General features: G+C 37.0%; 2 protein-coding genes across 3 annotated transcripts; one reads left to right on the top strand and one right to left on the bottom strand.

The window, feature by feature from the left end:
* Positions 1 to 2,205: 2,205 nt before the first annotated feature.
* Positions 2,206 to 6,052, bottom strand: LOC309503486 (uncharacterized protein). Of its 2 annotated transcripts, XM_082176328.1 has the most exons (6): positions 5,325 to 6,052; positions 5,177 to 5,246; positions 4,558 to 4,729; positions 4,267 to 4,429; positions 2,398 to 2,518; positions 2,206 to 2,360 (listed from the first exon to the last, which is right to left on the bottom strand). In XM_082176328.1, the coding sequence occupies exons 1-3, from the start codon at positions 5,505 to 5,507 to the stop codon at positions 4,611 to 4,613; spliced, it is 372 nt and encodes a 123-aa protein (XP_082032454.1). In that variant the 5' UTR covers positions 5,508 to 6,052; the 3' UTR covers positions 2,206 to 2,360; positions 2,398 to 2,518; positions 4,267 to 4,429; positions 4,558 to 4,610. The 2 variants fall into 2 exon arrangements, with proteins under 2 accessions (XP_082032454.1, XP_082032453.1); XM_082176327.1 differs by having other exon boundaries at positions 2,206 to 2,518.
* A 1,878-nt stretch (positions 6,053 to 7,930) lies between these two features.
* Positions 7,931 to 9,863, top strand: LOC309503469 (uncharacterized protein). Its single transcript, XM_082176308.1, has 2 exons — positions 7,931 to 8,239; positions 8,765 to 9,863. The coding sequence occupies exons 1-2, from the start codon at positions 7,999 to 8,001 to the stop codon at positions 9,181 to 9,183; spliced, it is 660 nt and encodes a 219-aa protein (XP_082032434.1). The 5' UTR covers positions 7,931 to 7,998; the 3' UTR covers positions 9,184 to 9,863.
* Positions 9,864 to 15,916: the final 6,053 nt, after the last annotated feature.

The raw sequence follows: 15,916 nt of genomic DNA, 5'->3' as shown, positions 1-15,916 counted from the left end.
TTATCCCCACTTCCATCCATTTCTTTAAAAACATTTCTTTCTCTTGGTTTAAAATGTTTTTGTTTAAGAACAGAGGTTGATTTAAAATATTTTCTCTCCCATGTGGATCATACTCGACTTTGGCTAAAAATGTCCCCCAGGCACTAAAAATTTCTCTATAAAACTCTGGTAAGCATTCTGTCATCCAAATCTTCGTTTTCATCCATAAAATTCCATCCCCCATGTTAAAATTCCCACATTTGTTTAAAAAATATTTCATCGTCTTTTTCCACTCTGGTTTTCCCTCATCTTGTAGGTATTTCTTCACTATTTTCACTCTCAAACTATTTTTTCTTTGTTCCACATCCATTAAACCTAAACCCCCCTTGTCTACCGCCCCTAAAATCGTGTTAAAAGCTATTCTTGCTGGTTTCCCCTCCCATAAAAAGTCAAGAAAACATTTCTTCAACCTCTTTTCTGTCCACAATGGCATCTCCGACACATATAAAACATACCATAGCTTAGAAACCATTAAAACATTCAATATTAAAACCTTCCCTTTCAAATTTAATGTTCTCAATTTCCAAAAATGTAACCTTCTCTCTATTTCTGTTACTAGTTGCTCCCACATTTCATCTCTTACTTTCCTCTCATTTTCCCCCATTAAAATTCCTAAAATCCTAATTTCTTCCACTTCCTTGAAATTAAAACAATCCCTTAAAATCATAGCTTTACCAAATCTCATATACCGTCTTATCCTCATTTACTTTACTACCAGATCCTTTACAATATTCTTCTACAACCTTCATAACTTCTTTGACGCTCTCCTTTCCTTTGACTATTATTGTAGAGTCATCAGCATATTGAAAAACCTTCCCTTCAGCTTTGTTTTCCTCAATTTCAATTCCAATTATTCCTTCTTTTTGTTTTATAGCTAATCCTAACGGTTCCGATACAAGTGAATATAATAACGCTGAAAGCGGACAACCCTGTCTTATTGATCTTGTGATTTTAAAACATTCTGTTAAAAACCCCTTTTAAAACTCTCAGATATTTCCATTGCTGTCCATTGCGTGTCCTGCTCCATTGTTTGTTCTTTATCTTTATCGATCTCTTTTTCGCCTTCTCCTTCCTCTCTGTTGCTCGTTCCTCCTTCTTTTTGTTGTACATTTTCTTCCTCTTGTCCTTCATCGATTTGTCCTTCCTCCTCGTTGTTTCCTTCATGCACCTGTCCGTCCACCTGATTTTTCCTACCTCCTGCCTCTTCCTCCATCCAACACTCACATTTGTTTAAAGTTTCTTTGCAATCCGGGCATCTGACAGCGTTGCAATCTCTTGCAAAGTGTTCCCTCTCCTCACATTTATAGCAGTTAAAATCCGGGCATTCCTTTAGCATGTGTTCTGGGCTCATGCACAGCCTACAGGTCTTCACCTGGTGACTGTGCACCACCCTAAAATGCTGCTGCCCTTCTGCTGTTTCCAGCCTTGTGCTGTATGGCAACGATGCCACTTCCTTGGGGAAATTCACTTTTAGGAACCTTGTTCCATCCTCAATGTCAGTGCCCGGGTGGCAGGCGAGAATTCTACCACTGAACCACCAATGCTCGGCCTCCTCAAAAAGACACGCCCCTGTGTGATTGATACGAACAGGGAGTGAAGGTATGCTTCCTGGTAAGAGATGGAAGATGAGGAACATTTATTGATCGGTAACCCTTCCTTTTACAGTCCCCTAATTACTAGATATTTACGTGGTACATATATGGTAAGTTATAGTTTGTTATTGGTAATTACCACAGGTAACAAGTATGTAAATGCAGAGAAACTACAAACTACACTGTAAAAAATTGTACATGTAAATTAACGGTAAAATACTGGCAGCAGGGTTTCCAGCTGTGTACCGTAATTTTACATTTTCATTACCGTAATCTAAATTACAGCTTTTCTATAATTTAACAGTAAAATACTGGCAGCAGGGTTTCCAGCTTTGTACCGTAATCCTGCAGTTTCATTACTGTATTCTAAGATACATATTCTTTATTAACTTTAATATCTATACTTGTACAAATAAGCTGGTATTGTAATATTTCATTTAGAAGATTTTCCCAAGAAAAAAAAAAACAGCTCAAGAGGGTATTTCTTATAGCACACAATTTATTGACAGTTTAGTGACAAATAATCTGAATGCTTAGAAAAAAAAAAAAGCAAATCATAACAACTGAACCACGTCCAATAGAATAAGCAGTCTTTTTGTGTTTTAAAGGCAGCCTTTAAGAAATAGTAAACGGTGCAAATTTATTTTAGTTTAATAAAAGTCAAAACCTGTATTTGGTACAGGAACAGGCCAAGAATGTGCTTGGGGTGCCCATTCCCCTAAAAACAGCCTTTAAGAAATAGTAAATGGTGTGAACATTTTTAAACTTGAATTTAGTTTAATAACAGTCAGTCAATCGAAGTCAAAACCTGGCAAATAGTTGGAACAGGAACAGGCCAGGGAGAGGCCAGGAATATGCCGTAATCTTCAAACTGATGCAGGTGTAGTCTGAAAGATAAAATAAAAAAATGGGGGGAAAAAACTTTAAATAAATTTGTATGTTGTTTGCTTGAAAATAAAGTGTCAGAAGAACATGTCAAAAAGCAACATAATGCTACACTACAAAAATAATGACTGAGAAGAATTTAGATTAACTTAGAGAGAGTAAATGGGGAGACAGTTTGAGCTTGAAGAAGAGGCGACTGGCTTTTTTTTATTAGCAGCAGCATGGTACAATGATGCCCGTCACAAAAAAAGGGCTTTACTTAACTCTGGGTTATTGTTCTTTCTAAACCCTATTTTTACTCAGGTAAACTTAAGAATCCGCAATATCATAGCCTTTGGGTCATGAGCAGCATTCAAAAATCAATAGCAATGACAAATATGCAAATAAACCCTGGGTATATTATGAGCAATGCTAAACATTAATCAATATAACATAGGATGCTGTTTATCTGGGGTTTAGAAAAGGCCCAGGGTTAAATGGCTAGTTTACCCAAATAATGGAAACTGTCATTAATTACTCATCCTCATGACTTTCCAAACTCGTAACACTTTTGTTTATCTTCGGAAAACAAATGAATATCTTTTAATGAAATCTGAGAACTTTCTGTTTCTGACAGCCTTCACAGCACTTTCAAGCATCAGAAAGGTAGTAAAGGCATCATTAAAATACTCCATGTGACTCCAGGGTTTAACCTCAATTTTCTGAAGCGAAAAAGCCCAAACAAAGTATGTTTAACACGCATGCGTCATGGCGCAAGTGTTAATTTTTTTCCCCTGCACACAAAAAGCACTTGCGTTTCTTCATCAAACTGAAGTTAAACCGCTGGAGTCTCCTGGATTACTTTAAAGACCTTAACCCCCGGTTTCACAGACAAGCCTTAAGTTATTCCCAGACTAAAATGCATGTTTGAGCTGTTTTAACTGAAAGAAACTTGCACTGAAATTTCTTAAAATATGTCAGAGCCATTGTTTTGTCTCAAGATGCACACCAGTAAGGGTGTCACGATTCTCCAAATCCTCGATTCGATTACATTTTCGATTCTAAAGTCACGGTTCGATTCGATTCTTGATTTAATTTTTTTTTTTAAAGCACAAGCTATGCCATTTTTAGACTTTTAAGCAATATAATAATATCTGACCTTTGTTTGCAATGTACCACACACTACATTGTCAAATTTAACACGTTTATTAACAACATAATGTAACAATATATCTTCAGTCAATTGGAAACTTAAACAAAATAACCTGCCATCTAATTTCTCTATTGTAACATGATGACATTCAAGTAAAAAAAAAAAAAAACAAGTTCACTTTTTTTTGCAGTTTCAAGTTGTGGTTAAAGAGGAATATGAAAAGAGAGAAAATTAGTGACACCCTTACACACCAGTAAATGTTTTTTATCTAAGGCATGTTTATAAAAGCTACTTAAATACCCTAATTGAACTAAGACCTAATCCTGACTTAATCTAAGCCCTGTCTGTGAAACCGGCCCTTAAAGTAGTAGTTTTGTAGGCTGTGTAGACAGAAAGATTTCATTAAAAAGATCTTCATTTGAGTTCTGAAGATGAACAAGTCTTACGGGTTTGGAAAGACACACACTTTAGTAATACATTGTAAAGCACATCTGAAATTAAAATGAAAAGAGCTTTTAGTAGTGTATTGTAAACTGTTCTACAAAAAAGCTGGTATACTGTAATAACTTTAATGGGAAGCAGGTACATAAATTAGTGTGTATGTGCAAATTTACTTACCTAGATGAAATCCCACTCGAAATCCGCAAGATTTCTCAGTAGAGAGGCAACCTTTGGATTAACCGTGGAAGACTTTTTATTCACCACCTTGCCCGTCTTCTTGGAGACCACCTTGCCTCTGCAGGTCTTTGAGCCTCTTTCTGGGTTTATTCCGACGAAGCGTCTAAAGACAGTTATATAACAAATTACCATTGAATGCAAGAATGATGCATCAAAATTCTTATGAAGATGATTCTGAAAGGTAAAAAAAAAACACAAAAAAACAAAGCAATAAGGACTTAAGTGTCATACCTTTGAAGAAACTCCAATGTGCAACAAGCCTCCTGATACTGCAGGTTGAAGACTTAGTACACGGCAAACAGTGTTGAAAGTGCAGTCAAAAATGATGACTGGACACACTCACAAATAACACGGCCTTCTAGGCTTATCATCCATCGGACAGCATTTGTCTGCTCTCCCATACCTAAAATAAAAACAGCAAAAACAAACAAACAAAATAAATAAACCAACCATAAATATATAACAACAATAACGAAAACATTGGTGCAACTCATTTAAATATCTGCCTTTGAGAAGACTTCATTGTAAATGGATATGGATAGTTCACCCAAAAATTTTATTCTGTCTTAATTTACTGCTGAACAACACAAACGAATATATTTGGAAGCATGTTTGTAACCCAACAGTTGTGAGGCACCATTGCTTTCCATAGTAGGAAAAAAATACAACAGTGTGGAGTATTCAAGAGCAAATCAATTTATACAGGTTTGGAACAACATGTGGTTAAGTAAACGATGACAATTTTCATTTTTGGGTGAACTATTCTTTAACAACTGTATACAATAGAAATGTTTTATTTTATTTTATTGTATCTTCCCCATTTGTCAATGTTTCTTCTTAACATACTAACCCAGTAAAATAAGACAAGGACTTCCAGGTAGAATAAGTTTCTTCTCAACATCAGCTGCAGATGCAGCAACCTGAAGAGGACACAATACACAAATCAGAATACATATCATCACTTAATAAAGTAAAAAAGAAGAAAACTAAATACTCACATCTGCATGCAACACCAGTCCATCTTCATGTTCCTGAAAATGGGACATTAGAAGCTTGATATGCAGGTGTGCCATCTCTGTGTTTTCAGGCTGGGAGTGGGACAGGACATCCTTCACCTTTTCATTCTTTGATTTGCTCTTGAAGTACTCAACGATAGCCTTTCCGCATTCTTTCATGGACATGTCAAAAGCACATCAATGTCAGTTAGCAACTTGAAGTGGGCACAAATAGACTTCTGATGGAAGAGGTATGGCCACTGGCTCCTAATGTCTTCTACGGAAGGTGCTGGTATGGAATTTAGTTTCTGGAATGTGTCTCACAAATGCAGGTAAAGTACTGCATGTGTGTGAACAAAGTTTGCAAGTAAATATTTTACACTATGGAAGAGCACAATCCAGCTATAAAAACACACACATGTGTGTTTTAACTTTAAGAAACAAGTTAAAATTAAACTTAAGTGAATTTCCTCTGTTATATCGACGACGACTTAATGTATGTAACGTTAGTTGGAGCAAATGTATCGAGTGCAAAAGTATGCTGTTAAATTTATTGTGCTCATATACTGTAAAAAAAGCCAAAATAATAACACTGACATTTAATAAGTTCATATAACTTCCAATGAGACAGACGTGTGCAATTCACTCGTGCTAAAGAACTTAACGTTAGCTGTTCCACCATCCCCCACAGCGTAAAAAAAAAACATACTGGCGAAAGGCGGTAAATTAAAAAACCTAACGTTACTTAATACAATAATCCAACGAACGCACTTATTTTACATTTCCCTCTATATTAGGGTAACTTGTACAATGAAAGAACACAAATATGCAAAGCTGCAAGCACGCGCGAGCTCGGAGACGGACACACACACACACACACACACACACACACACACACACACACACACACACGCGAGGAACAATAAATTTAGCTACATCCACTGTCTTAAAGCACGAAATTAATAAGATTAACAGTGAACACAATTATTTTAGATTCACACGTGGTCTGGTACCTGTAAATGAGTTTCAACATGAAAGCTGTGCTTCCACCGAGAAAGACGTGTGTCAGTCACTCTTGCCAACTGCCAAAGTGCTTCGTTCGCGGTTCATTCCCTCCCCCACAGATCACGTGCTAATTAACGGTAAGAAACTGTAATTTTAGAAAACGGGTCAGTACTGTAAATTTCTGCTGTAAATTTACAGCATTTTTTTACAGTGTAGTTACTAAGTATTTACCTGGTAAGCATATGGTAAATTATAGTATTTTAGTGTGTAATTACTTAAGGTGATTAGTATGCAATTACAGAGAAACTACCAGGGAAAAAAAACACCACTGTTAAATATCAACTCCACAAAGTACTGTGTACTTGTTACCTGTTTAGGTTGGTAATAACTCAGATTTAATTGTGTACTTCCTCAGAATGTAGGCAGCCAATTTTTAGAAACACCTCCAGTATTACCCATCAATTTAAGTTAGGTTTGTAGTTATCCTAGGGTTATGTTGGTAACAGTCCATGTTTATTTATTACTATCTTGAAATTAAGACGGTAGTTTCCAATAAATTACCTTGTCTTACGTAGTTGTTGTTCATTGCTACACCCATTTATAGAGGGTTTATCAAATAATTTACCTTACACTTACCTGGTAACTACCCCGCAGGAACAGTTTTCCCTAATGTCATGGCACATCTTAAATACTGGGTATGTTCTTGCAGATGTTTTTACAATTTACTCAGTAAGTAAAGTGCAACTTTACTGTAAAATGAAGCCTTGTTTATTTCCATGGTATTACCGGAATTGTACCATATAACCTGATCATTCCCTTTTCCATATAGTCAAAAATTTTTACCTCGTATGTCCTGCAACGTTACCAAGGAAAACATGACAATTTACTCGGTAAGTAAAGTGTAACTATACTGTAAAATGAAGCCTTGTTTATTTCCATGGTATTACCGGAATTGTACCATATAATCTGATCATTCCCTTTTCCATAGTCAAATTTTTTTTTTACCTCGTATGTCCTGCAACGTTACCAAGGAAAAGATGACAATTTACTCAGTAAGTAAAGTGCAACTGTACTGTAAAAGGAAGCCTTGTTTATTTCCATTGTATTACCAGACTCTTACCACATCCTTTGCTACTGCTTAAACATTTTTGAAATCACAAACTTTTACCATGTGTGTTCTGCAACTTAACTAAAACATTCCAGCCTGATCTCATTGTTAATATGTAATATTAATACGTAATTTTCAAGATAGAAAACGTACGTTTTGCACGTTTGGATAGATGCTGAAACGTATAGGCTATGATATGGACGTATCTGCAACAATTAAACGTAACATTATTAAGTTTTTACAGCTACAAAACGTTAAATATTTACGAATCTTTCATATCATTAAGATATCTGTATAATTTACCTTTTACCGTTTTATAGATAAATGAAAGATCCCTTAACCCTACTCCCAACCTAAACATAACGTTACCCATTTTATACTGAATATAAAAAGGATAAAACGTACAGAGTGTAGGGAAATGGCAATTTTATTAACAATTGGTCATTGTCAGGTGACGTCACACTCGTGAAACACGAAATGCATTATGGGTATAGCCGCCATTTGTAAGGTATCAATGCTAGTGTGTTCTATTGGGAGAATTGTGTTGGTCGTAAATGTGGTAAAATGGTACGTTCTTGTTGTGTGATAGGCTGCAATAGTAAGTCTCATGACAGAAAGGGTCACAAACTAAACAGCGGGGAAAGGTTTTTTAGTTTTCCCACTTTGAAGAAAGGACATGGACAGCTTGTAGTGGATGTAACAAAGAGGCGTCGGATGGCCTGGGTTGGAGCTGTGCGACGCAAAAACATCACCTTTGGAAACATATCTCCGTTTATGTATGTCTGCTCTCGACATTTTCATAAAGGTAAGACATTTAAGTGATTTTGACAAATTTGAAGTATATAACATTTTATCCACGAGTCGTTTTGAATGAATTCTCTGGCAAACAACGCACGGATGTAACCGCGATCATGGGAGAAACGGATTAACATTACTCTTTTATTGTTTATACTGTAAAATGTTATGCAATCGTCTTATACAGGGCTATAAAATAATTATTTTACTTAAATACAGCACTTTATTATTTTTGGGGTTTGTACCTTACTTTGTACCTTACTTCAACTAAATACATTATTTAGAATGGAAAAAAAGTTAATTTTACAATTTATAAGGCTTGAAAGTTACTTGCTGTGTTTTTGCACAAAAATGTACTTTCACTTCGGTGTGACTTGCAGTCTGAAAAGTACAGCACTGTTTTAATTCTTTTTCTACATTTTAGCTGAATTACTTATGCTCAGTGTCTGTACTAATACTTAAGTATAATCTAAGATTATTGTTAACACTTTTCATCCCATGTTATGAAGTTAAAACCTTTTTCATGTTATTGCAGGTCAACCTGCATATGAGATGATGGAGACTGACCCAGACTGGGCACCCTCCCTCCATCTGGGTCACACAGAAATCTCTCACACCAACACTACACGCTCTGCAAGACAAAGTAAGAGGGAGCAAAGAAAAAACACACTGCAGCCAGCTGAAGGAGGTGGTGAGCGACACACTGAGGAGACACACAAGGCTGATGGAGATGCTGTGCCACATGCTGAGGAGACACAAGCGACTGGAGATGGTGAGCGACACACTGAGGAGACACACGAGGCTGATGAAGATGTGCCATATGCTGAGGAGACACAAGCGACTGGAGATGGTGAGCGACACACTGAGGAGACACACGAGGCTGATGAAGATGGTGAGCGACACACTGAGGAAGAGACCCACAACACTCAGGGGATGGCAGTGACACAAACATAATGTAACTTATGTGTGCACAGAGGTGCAGAAGTAAACCGCCTGTTGGAAGAAAACAGACTGCGACGTGAACTTGATGAGCACAGGATGTCTGATAGTTTTTTTGGAGACAATGATGATAAAGTAAAGTACTACACAGGGCTGCCAAACCTGGGAACCTTTATGGCCTTGCTAAGTTTTTTGGTGCCTCTCATGTCAGACCAAAAGAGGAAAGTTCTTAGTCCATTTCAAATGCTTCTCTTAACCTGTATGCGCCTCAGACTGGATCTGCCTGCACAACATCTAGCCCATCTCTTTCGTGTTTCCCCAAAGACAGTATACAGAACATTTCAGGAAATTGTGTCATTCATGTATGCAAACCTGAGCCGTTCCATCATATGGCCAGATAGAGACACTTTACAAAAAAATATGCCTCACCAATTTGTGGAGTCCTTTGGACGCAGAGTAGCAGTGATCATTGACTGTTTTGAGATTTTCACAGAGAAACCATCAAATCTAAAAGCACGTGCTCAAATGTTTTCCAGCTACAAGCACAATAACACTATGAAGTATTTGATAGGTATTACACCCAAGGGATCTATTTGTTTTATATCCAAAGGGTGGGGTGGCCGTACAAGTGACAAACACATTACAGAAAATAGTGGTTTTCTTGAAAAATTGTTGCCAGGGGACATTATATTGGCTGATAGAGGTTTCAATATAAAGGAAAGTGTTGGCATGTTGTGTGCAGAGGTCAAACTCCCAGCCTTTACAAAGGGTTACTGTCAGCTAGCTGCAAGAGATGTAGAGGAGACACGAAAAGTAGCTCACCTAAGAATCCTTGTTGAAAGAGTGATTGGAAATATTTGTCAAAAATATAACATTTTAACAGGAACCATTCCCATCAACATGATCCTCCCATGTGAAGGTGAGGATATCACATTTTTAGATAAGATTGTCACTGTCTGTTGTGCGCTGACAAACCAATGTCCAACTGTAGTGTAGTACAGTGGTTTTCAACCCTTGGTGCAATCTATTGCAATGTGCTGATGCTTTATCCTGCTTGACCAGCCTTGCATTAACAATAAAACATGTATGACAACATTTTTCATAAATTTGTTTTTATGTTATTCACTTTGACAGCTAAATGAAGTATGAAAACAATACTTGCATATTTTGACAATTACAATATTGATAACTGTGCAAATCAGTGATGCACATGAACAGAATATTATATATTTATTATTATATAGTTTATATATTTGTGAATGCAAGTAATCATTAAATGAATTAACATTAATTAACTTTAAACTTTTAAACTTTAAACATTAAAGTTCAGAAATTAACACTTTAGGTCATGCCTTTTTGTAGCATTGTATGTTCTACAACAAACACGTTTTTGATAACCTGGGTGTTTGTAAATGTGTTTTTGATAAAATGTGTTTGTAACCTGAACGGTGTCAACAAGAGGGGAACAGTTATTATTACTAGAAGTGTCTAGTAATACTTTGACAAAAACCTGAGTGTGTTTGCTTGAAGGAAAACATCTAACATGCGAGACAACAGGCTTATGTGGAACAACGAGAACAGATCCAAATGTCTTCTTTGGCAGGTGCATGTTGTAGCCCCACACAAGTGAGATGAAACCACACAATTGTGCAGTTTTGGTTGTCACAGGCTACCATGTCGTCCTTGCTTTCTGGCCCACGGCAAATGCACCACAACTTCTCAACACTTCTGCTGGTCCTGCCCTTCTTCTGTACTATTTTAGAGGTCTCTTGAGTTTTTTCCCCATCTGGAACAGGAATCTGTTTAAGTGGCATGTGAGTGGAGTAACCACTTACAAGTTCAGGGAGACACACAAACTCAAAAAATTGCTGTGCCTTTTTAAGAACATTATTCCAGAGCTGTGGGTCAGGTGCAACACGCAACACAGTGCAGCCTTTTAAAGTCCACAAAATAAAATCACAGTACTCTGCATCAGCCACAAAAATTTGTGTCTGGACTTGCTTGTAGTATGGACTACCCTCCTTTAGCTTAAGCTCACCACTCACAACTTCCAAACAGAAGTCTTTGTCACAGCTGCTGCATGCTTCCTCCACAGTGCTGTTACGGTACTTATATGGGCACTTTATCTCGATGCAGCCTTTTCCACAGCAGGTACACTGCACCAATCCATCTGGCGATGCTCCAACCTGAGGAAACTTGGGGTTTATGATGAAACCACACTCACTAACTTGCATGTCACAGTGATGTTTCATGGTTTGCAGTTTATACTGTGTCCTCCCATTTTCCTCATTTTGTCTTCCCCATGCAGTAGCAGGACACTGGTTTGTAGAACTACTGTTGGGGTAACAAACTGCTCTCACTGTAGACAGCGCAGGGTTGTCAAAGTCAGACACAAAGACTGAATGCATTTTGGATGCAGTAATTCTCCCAGTGCGCAAGTGAAACCAAGATGAGCATTTGTGCTGCTTTCTGGTCTGTCTTTCAATGAACTCAGCCTGCTCAGGTGGAACATTTACCTTACTTGCTATGGTTTTGCAGTACTGGCGCAAGACAGACAGTTCACTGCCATCCATTTTTTTATCACGTAGACTGCGCAGTGAATCTGGTGCTGAGAACGGCTGTACTGGGTCTGTAAAAGCATCACAATAAACAGGCAAAGTTGACAGAATTGCAGCTTTTGGAGATACTTTCTGCAGTTGTGCAAGATACGATTCCCACTGCTCCTGTGTTGCAGTATTGAACCTACACATGTTCGATGAAGTCCTTAAAGCAGGTATGTTTGCTACCTCACCATCCAGGAGATTATTAAGACACTTTCTTTTTGCTTTTGCAGAAGTAAAGTCTATTCTGTGTCCTACCTCCGCTCTCACTTTTGTAATGTTACTTGGTATCATCCAGTATGCAGGTTGGCCAGTAACTGTTGTTGTCTCTCTGCATCTGACTACTGCTTCCAACTTGAAGAGCAAAGCTGCAACATGTGTGCATGTTTCGGCAATTCCTGCCATACATGTGCAGTGACCAGAAGTTATAGCCCCTGATAAGCTGATGATGACCCAGGGCTTGAGTGGTGTATCATTCAGCCGTTGTGAGTGCAAGATCTGTTGATAACAACTTACTTTGGCTGCAGTTCAGTAATATATCAGACAATTTGTTTCATGATGATGACTTATTTTATTGGAACAATGTTTCTGTTTTATTGTGATAGGTATTGGTTTGTGTAATTAATACAATAAAGAAAAAAATGCATGAAAGAGGGTATAGTATAACAATTTATTTGTAACAATTTATTTGACACGTTCAAACTAAAACTAAACAAACCATCCTTAATCAGGCACTGATGATATACAGTTAACATGACATTATCATCATCATCATCATTACAGCAAACATACCTTTGCTGTTACTACTATGTTGTCGCAGTCCTTCGGTCGGAATGTAAATAAACCCTGTACCCAGCCATTGGTGAAATGTCCGTGGGCTTCCAGAGATTTATAGTTTTTAAATTGTTCACTGGTATATGCGCTTATACCATAAACAAGATAATTTACAATGTCTAAGTATGAGGATGGAGGTAGCAATGCGGGGTCAGCACTCCAACTTACTGCAGTCAGCTCGTATGGATCTATGTTCTGAATGGATGACAATTTCTCCAAATAACGGTCCCTGGCATCTTTATTGAGTTTATCTCGGTACGGCCTTTTCTCAATTTTGTTTTGCTTCTCCAGGTTTGCGAGTTATATTTACTTATATTTACTTATTATCTAGATTATTTAACTAAATAGTTATTTTATTTACTTCTATTATTTACTTCTATTCTTGTAATCGCTCAGTCAGTAGCAATAGTATGGTTGTTTCAGTCGGTTTCAGTCAGTAGCGATACCTCAAAAATGGCGATGCGGTGACGTCACCCACAACAAAACCACGTGTCTGACAAAGACCGATATAGCATTACAAGATTTTTTTTAGCAGCTAATCCTACTCCTACCCCTAAACCTACCCATAACAATTTCTTAAAACTACATAGGCTACAATTATGAAGAAAAACAACATACGTGTAATCACAATAATTTATTTATTGCGAAAATGTCAAAACCGGTACCAAAAGTCGTTCACATGACGATGTGTTGCAGTCACAGTCCTCTCTTTCAGTATATAATAGTTTTGAATGAGGTAACTAGTTACAGAGCAGAATTTAAGTTATTAATCCATGAAAATGTTAATCCGGCTTCGCTCTGTGTGAAGGCGCACGCGCTTCTCCATTTCAAATGTAGTTTACCGACTGAAATACGGCATGTCGCAATCTGTGACGAACATAGACGAACAAGGCGAGAGCCAATGAGCGTTTGATATCACTGCCGTAAAACATGTCGTAACGCTTCTTGAGGGCGCAATTTTTGAATTTGAATTCATCACGAGCGCGGGATTTGACAGTTACGGACTGCGCTGCTGTGATAGCCTGTGAAATGGAGATGAAGATCACTCACTGGATAAAGGGCTGAATTTGGATCTCTTTCTTGCAAACGTATGGATTCTAAAGATTTGGATTAACGTTATATCAAGTATAATAAAACTGATGTCTTTTGTGAATTTATGTTGGGTTTTGGTGTATTATTGTTCTATTGGAGAAAGCGTATTTTGTGTCTCACTGTAAATAAACTAAATATTAAAATGGTTAAACGATTAAATAAGGTATTTTTAAGGTTTTAAAGTGTATTCTTGTTTAACTGCATGAAATGTAATTGATAAGACATTTGAATGCAATAGAGTCAAAACATTAATGCCACGATTTTAATATGCATAAATAAGAATACGTAGAGTTGTTCATACGTAAATAATTTACGTTTTTGTGCTGTTAATACGTAAACATTTTACGTTTTAGTGCTGTAAATACGTCAGTATTATACGTTTCTGTGTGTATAAAACGTAAGTAAATGTACGTATGGTAGAATTACACTTTACGTAAAAATACACACATTCTCATGAGATCACATTGAACATTCTAAAGTGAAACTGTACTGTAAAAGGAAGCATTTTTATTTCCATGGAATTACTGGGATCTTACCCTATAATCTGTAATAGCTATTACAGACTATAGGGTAAGATCCCAGTAATTCCATGGAAATAAAAAGGTTTCCTTTTACAGTACAGTTTCACTTTACTTACTGAGTAAATTGTCATGTTTTCCTTGGTAACGTTGCAGGACATACGAGGTAAAAAATTGTGACTATATGGAAAAGGGAATGATCAGGTTATATGGTACAATTCCGGTAATACCATGGAAATAAAAAAGGCTTCATTTTACAGTACAGTTACACTTTACTTACCGAGTAAATTGTCATGTTTTCCTTGGTAACGTTGCAGGACATACGAGGTAAAACATTTTGACTATATGGAAAAGGGAATGATCAGGTTATATGGTACAATTCCGGTAATACCATGGAAATAAACAAGGCTTCATTTTACAGTACAGTTACATTTTACTTACCGAGTAAATTGTCATGTTTTCATTGGTAACGTTGCAGGACATACGAGGTAAAAAAAAAAAAAAGTGACTATGGAAAAGGGAATGATCAGATTATATGGTACAATTCCGGTAATACCATGGAAATAACAAGGCTTCCTTTTACAGTACAGTTGCACTTTACTTACTGAGTAAATTGTAAAAACATCTGCAAGAACATACCCAGTATTTAAGATGTGCCATGACATTAGGGAAAACTGTTCCTGCGGGGTAGTTACCAGGTAAGTAAGGTAAATTATTTGATAAACCCTCTATAAATGGGTGTAGCAATGAACAACAACTACGTAAGACAAGGTAATTTATTGGAAACTACCGTCTTAATTTCAAGATAGTAATAAATAAACATGGACTGTTACCAACATAACCCTAGGATAACTACAAACCTAACTTGAATTGATGGGTAATACTGGAGGTGTTTCTAAAAATTGGCTGCCTACATTCTGAGGAAGTACACAATTAAATCTGAGTTATTACCAACCTAAACAGGTAACAAGTACACAGTACTTTGTGGAGTTGATATTTAACAGTGGTGTTTTTTTCCCTGGTAGTTTCTCTGTAATTGCATACTAATCACCTTAAGTAATTACACACTAAAAGACTATAATTTACCATATGCTTACCAGGTAAATACTTAGTAACTAGTTTGTAGTTTCTCTGCATTTACATACTTGTTACCTGTGGTAATTACCAATAACCAACTATAACTTACCATATATTTACCCGGTAAATACCTAGTAATTAGTTTGTAGTTTCTCTGCATTTACATACTTGTTACCTGTGGTAATTACCAATAACCAACTATAACTTACCATATATTTACCCGGTAAATACCTAGTAATTAGTTTGTAGTTTCTCTGCATTTACATACTTGTTACCTGTGGTAATTACCAATAACCAACTATAACTTACCATATATTTACCACGTAAATACCTAGTAATTAGGGGACTGTAAAAGGAAGGGTTACCGTTGTTTTCACCTGATCTCATTTATGACCGAGGCACTTCATGTGTCACTTCATGTGCACTTGATGTGTGCCTAAACGCAAATCCTTTTGAAAACACCTGCTAATGGGAGTTCTTCTATGGCGAGCAGAGTGGCGCAGCGGAAGCGTGCTGGGCCCATAACCCAGAGGTCGATGGTTCGAAACCATCCTCTGCTAAGACTGCTTAACTTATGTACATGCTCTGTTCTTACTTGAAGAAAAGATGTCACATATCTGTGCTAAA

Source organism: Leuciscus leuciscus (genome assembly GCF_965113295.1).
Source record: "Leuciscus leuciscus genome assembly, chromosome: 7".
In the NCBI taxonomy this organism is placed as follows: Eukaryota; Metazoa; Chordata; class Actinopteri; order Cypriniformes; family Leuciscidae; genus Leuciscus; species Leuciscus leuciscus.
Note: the sequence above shows the minus strand (reverse complement) of the source record. Positions and strands in the feature narration are given on the sequence as shown.

Bases quoted from the DNA above. Each gene is read 5' to 3' on its own strand.
- LOC309503469 (XM_082176308.1), top strand. From the start codon at position 7,999: ATGGTACGTTCTTGTTGTGTGATAGGCTGCAATAGTAAGTCTCATGAC. The intron at 8,240-8,764 runs GTAAGACATTTA...ATGTTATTGCAG, and splicing joins CTCTCGACATTTTCATAAAG to GTCAACCTGCATATGAGATG.
- LOC309503486 (XM_082176327.1), bottom strand. From the start codon at position 5,507: ATGTCCATGAAAGAATGCGGAAAGGCTATCGTTGAGTACTTCAAGAGC. The intron at 5,247-5,324 runs GTGAGTATTTAG...TGTCCTCTTCAG, and splicing joins GACTGGTGTTGCATGCAGAT to GTTGCTGCATCTGCAGCTGA. The intron at 4,730-5,176 runs GTTAGTATGTTA...TTTTTATTTTAG, and splicing joins TCCTTGTCTTATTTTACTGG to GTATGGGAGAGCAGACAAAT.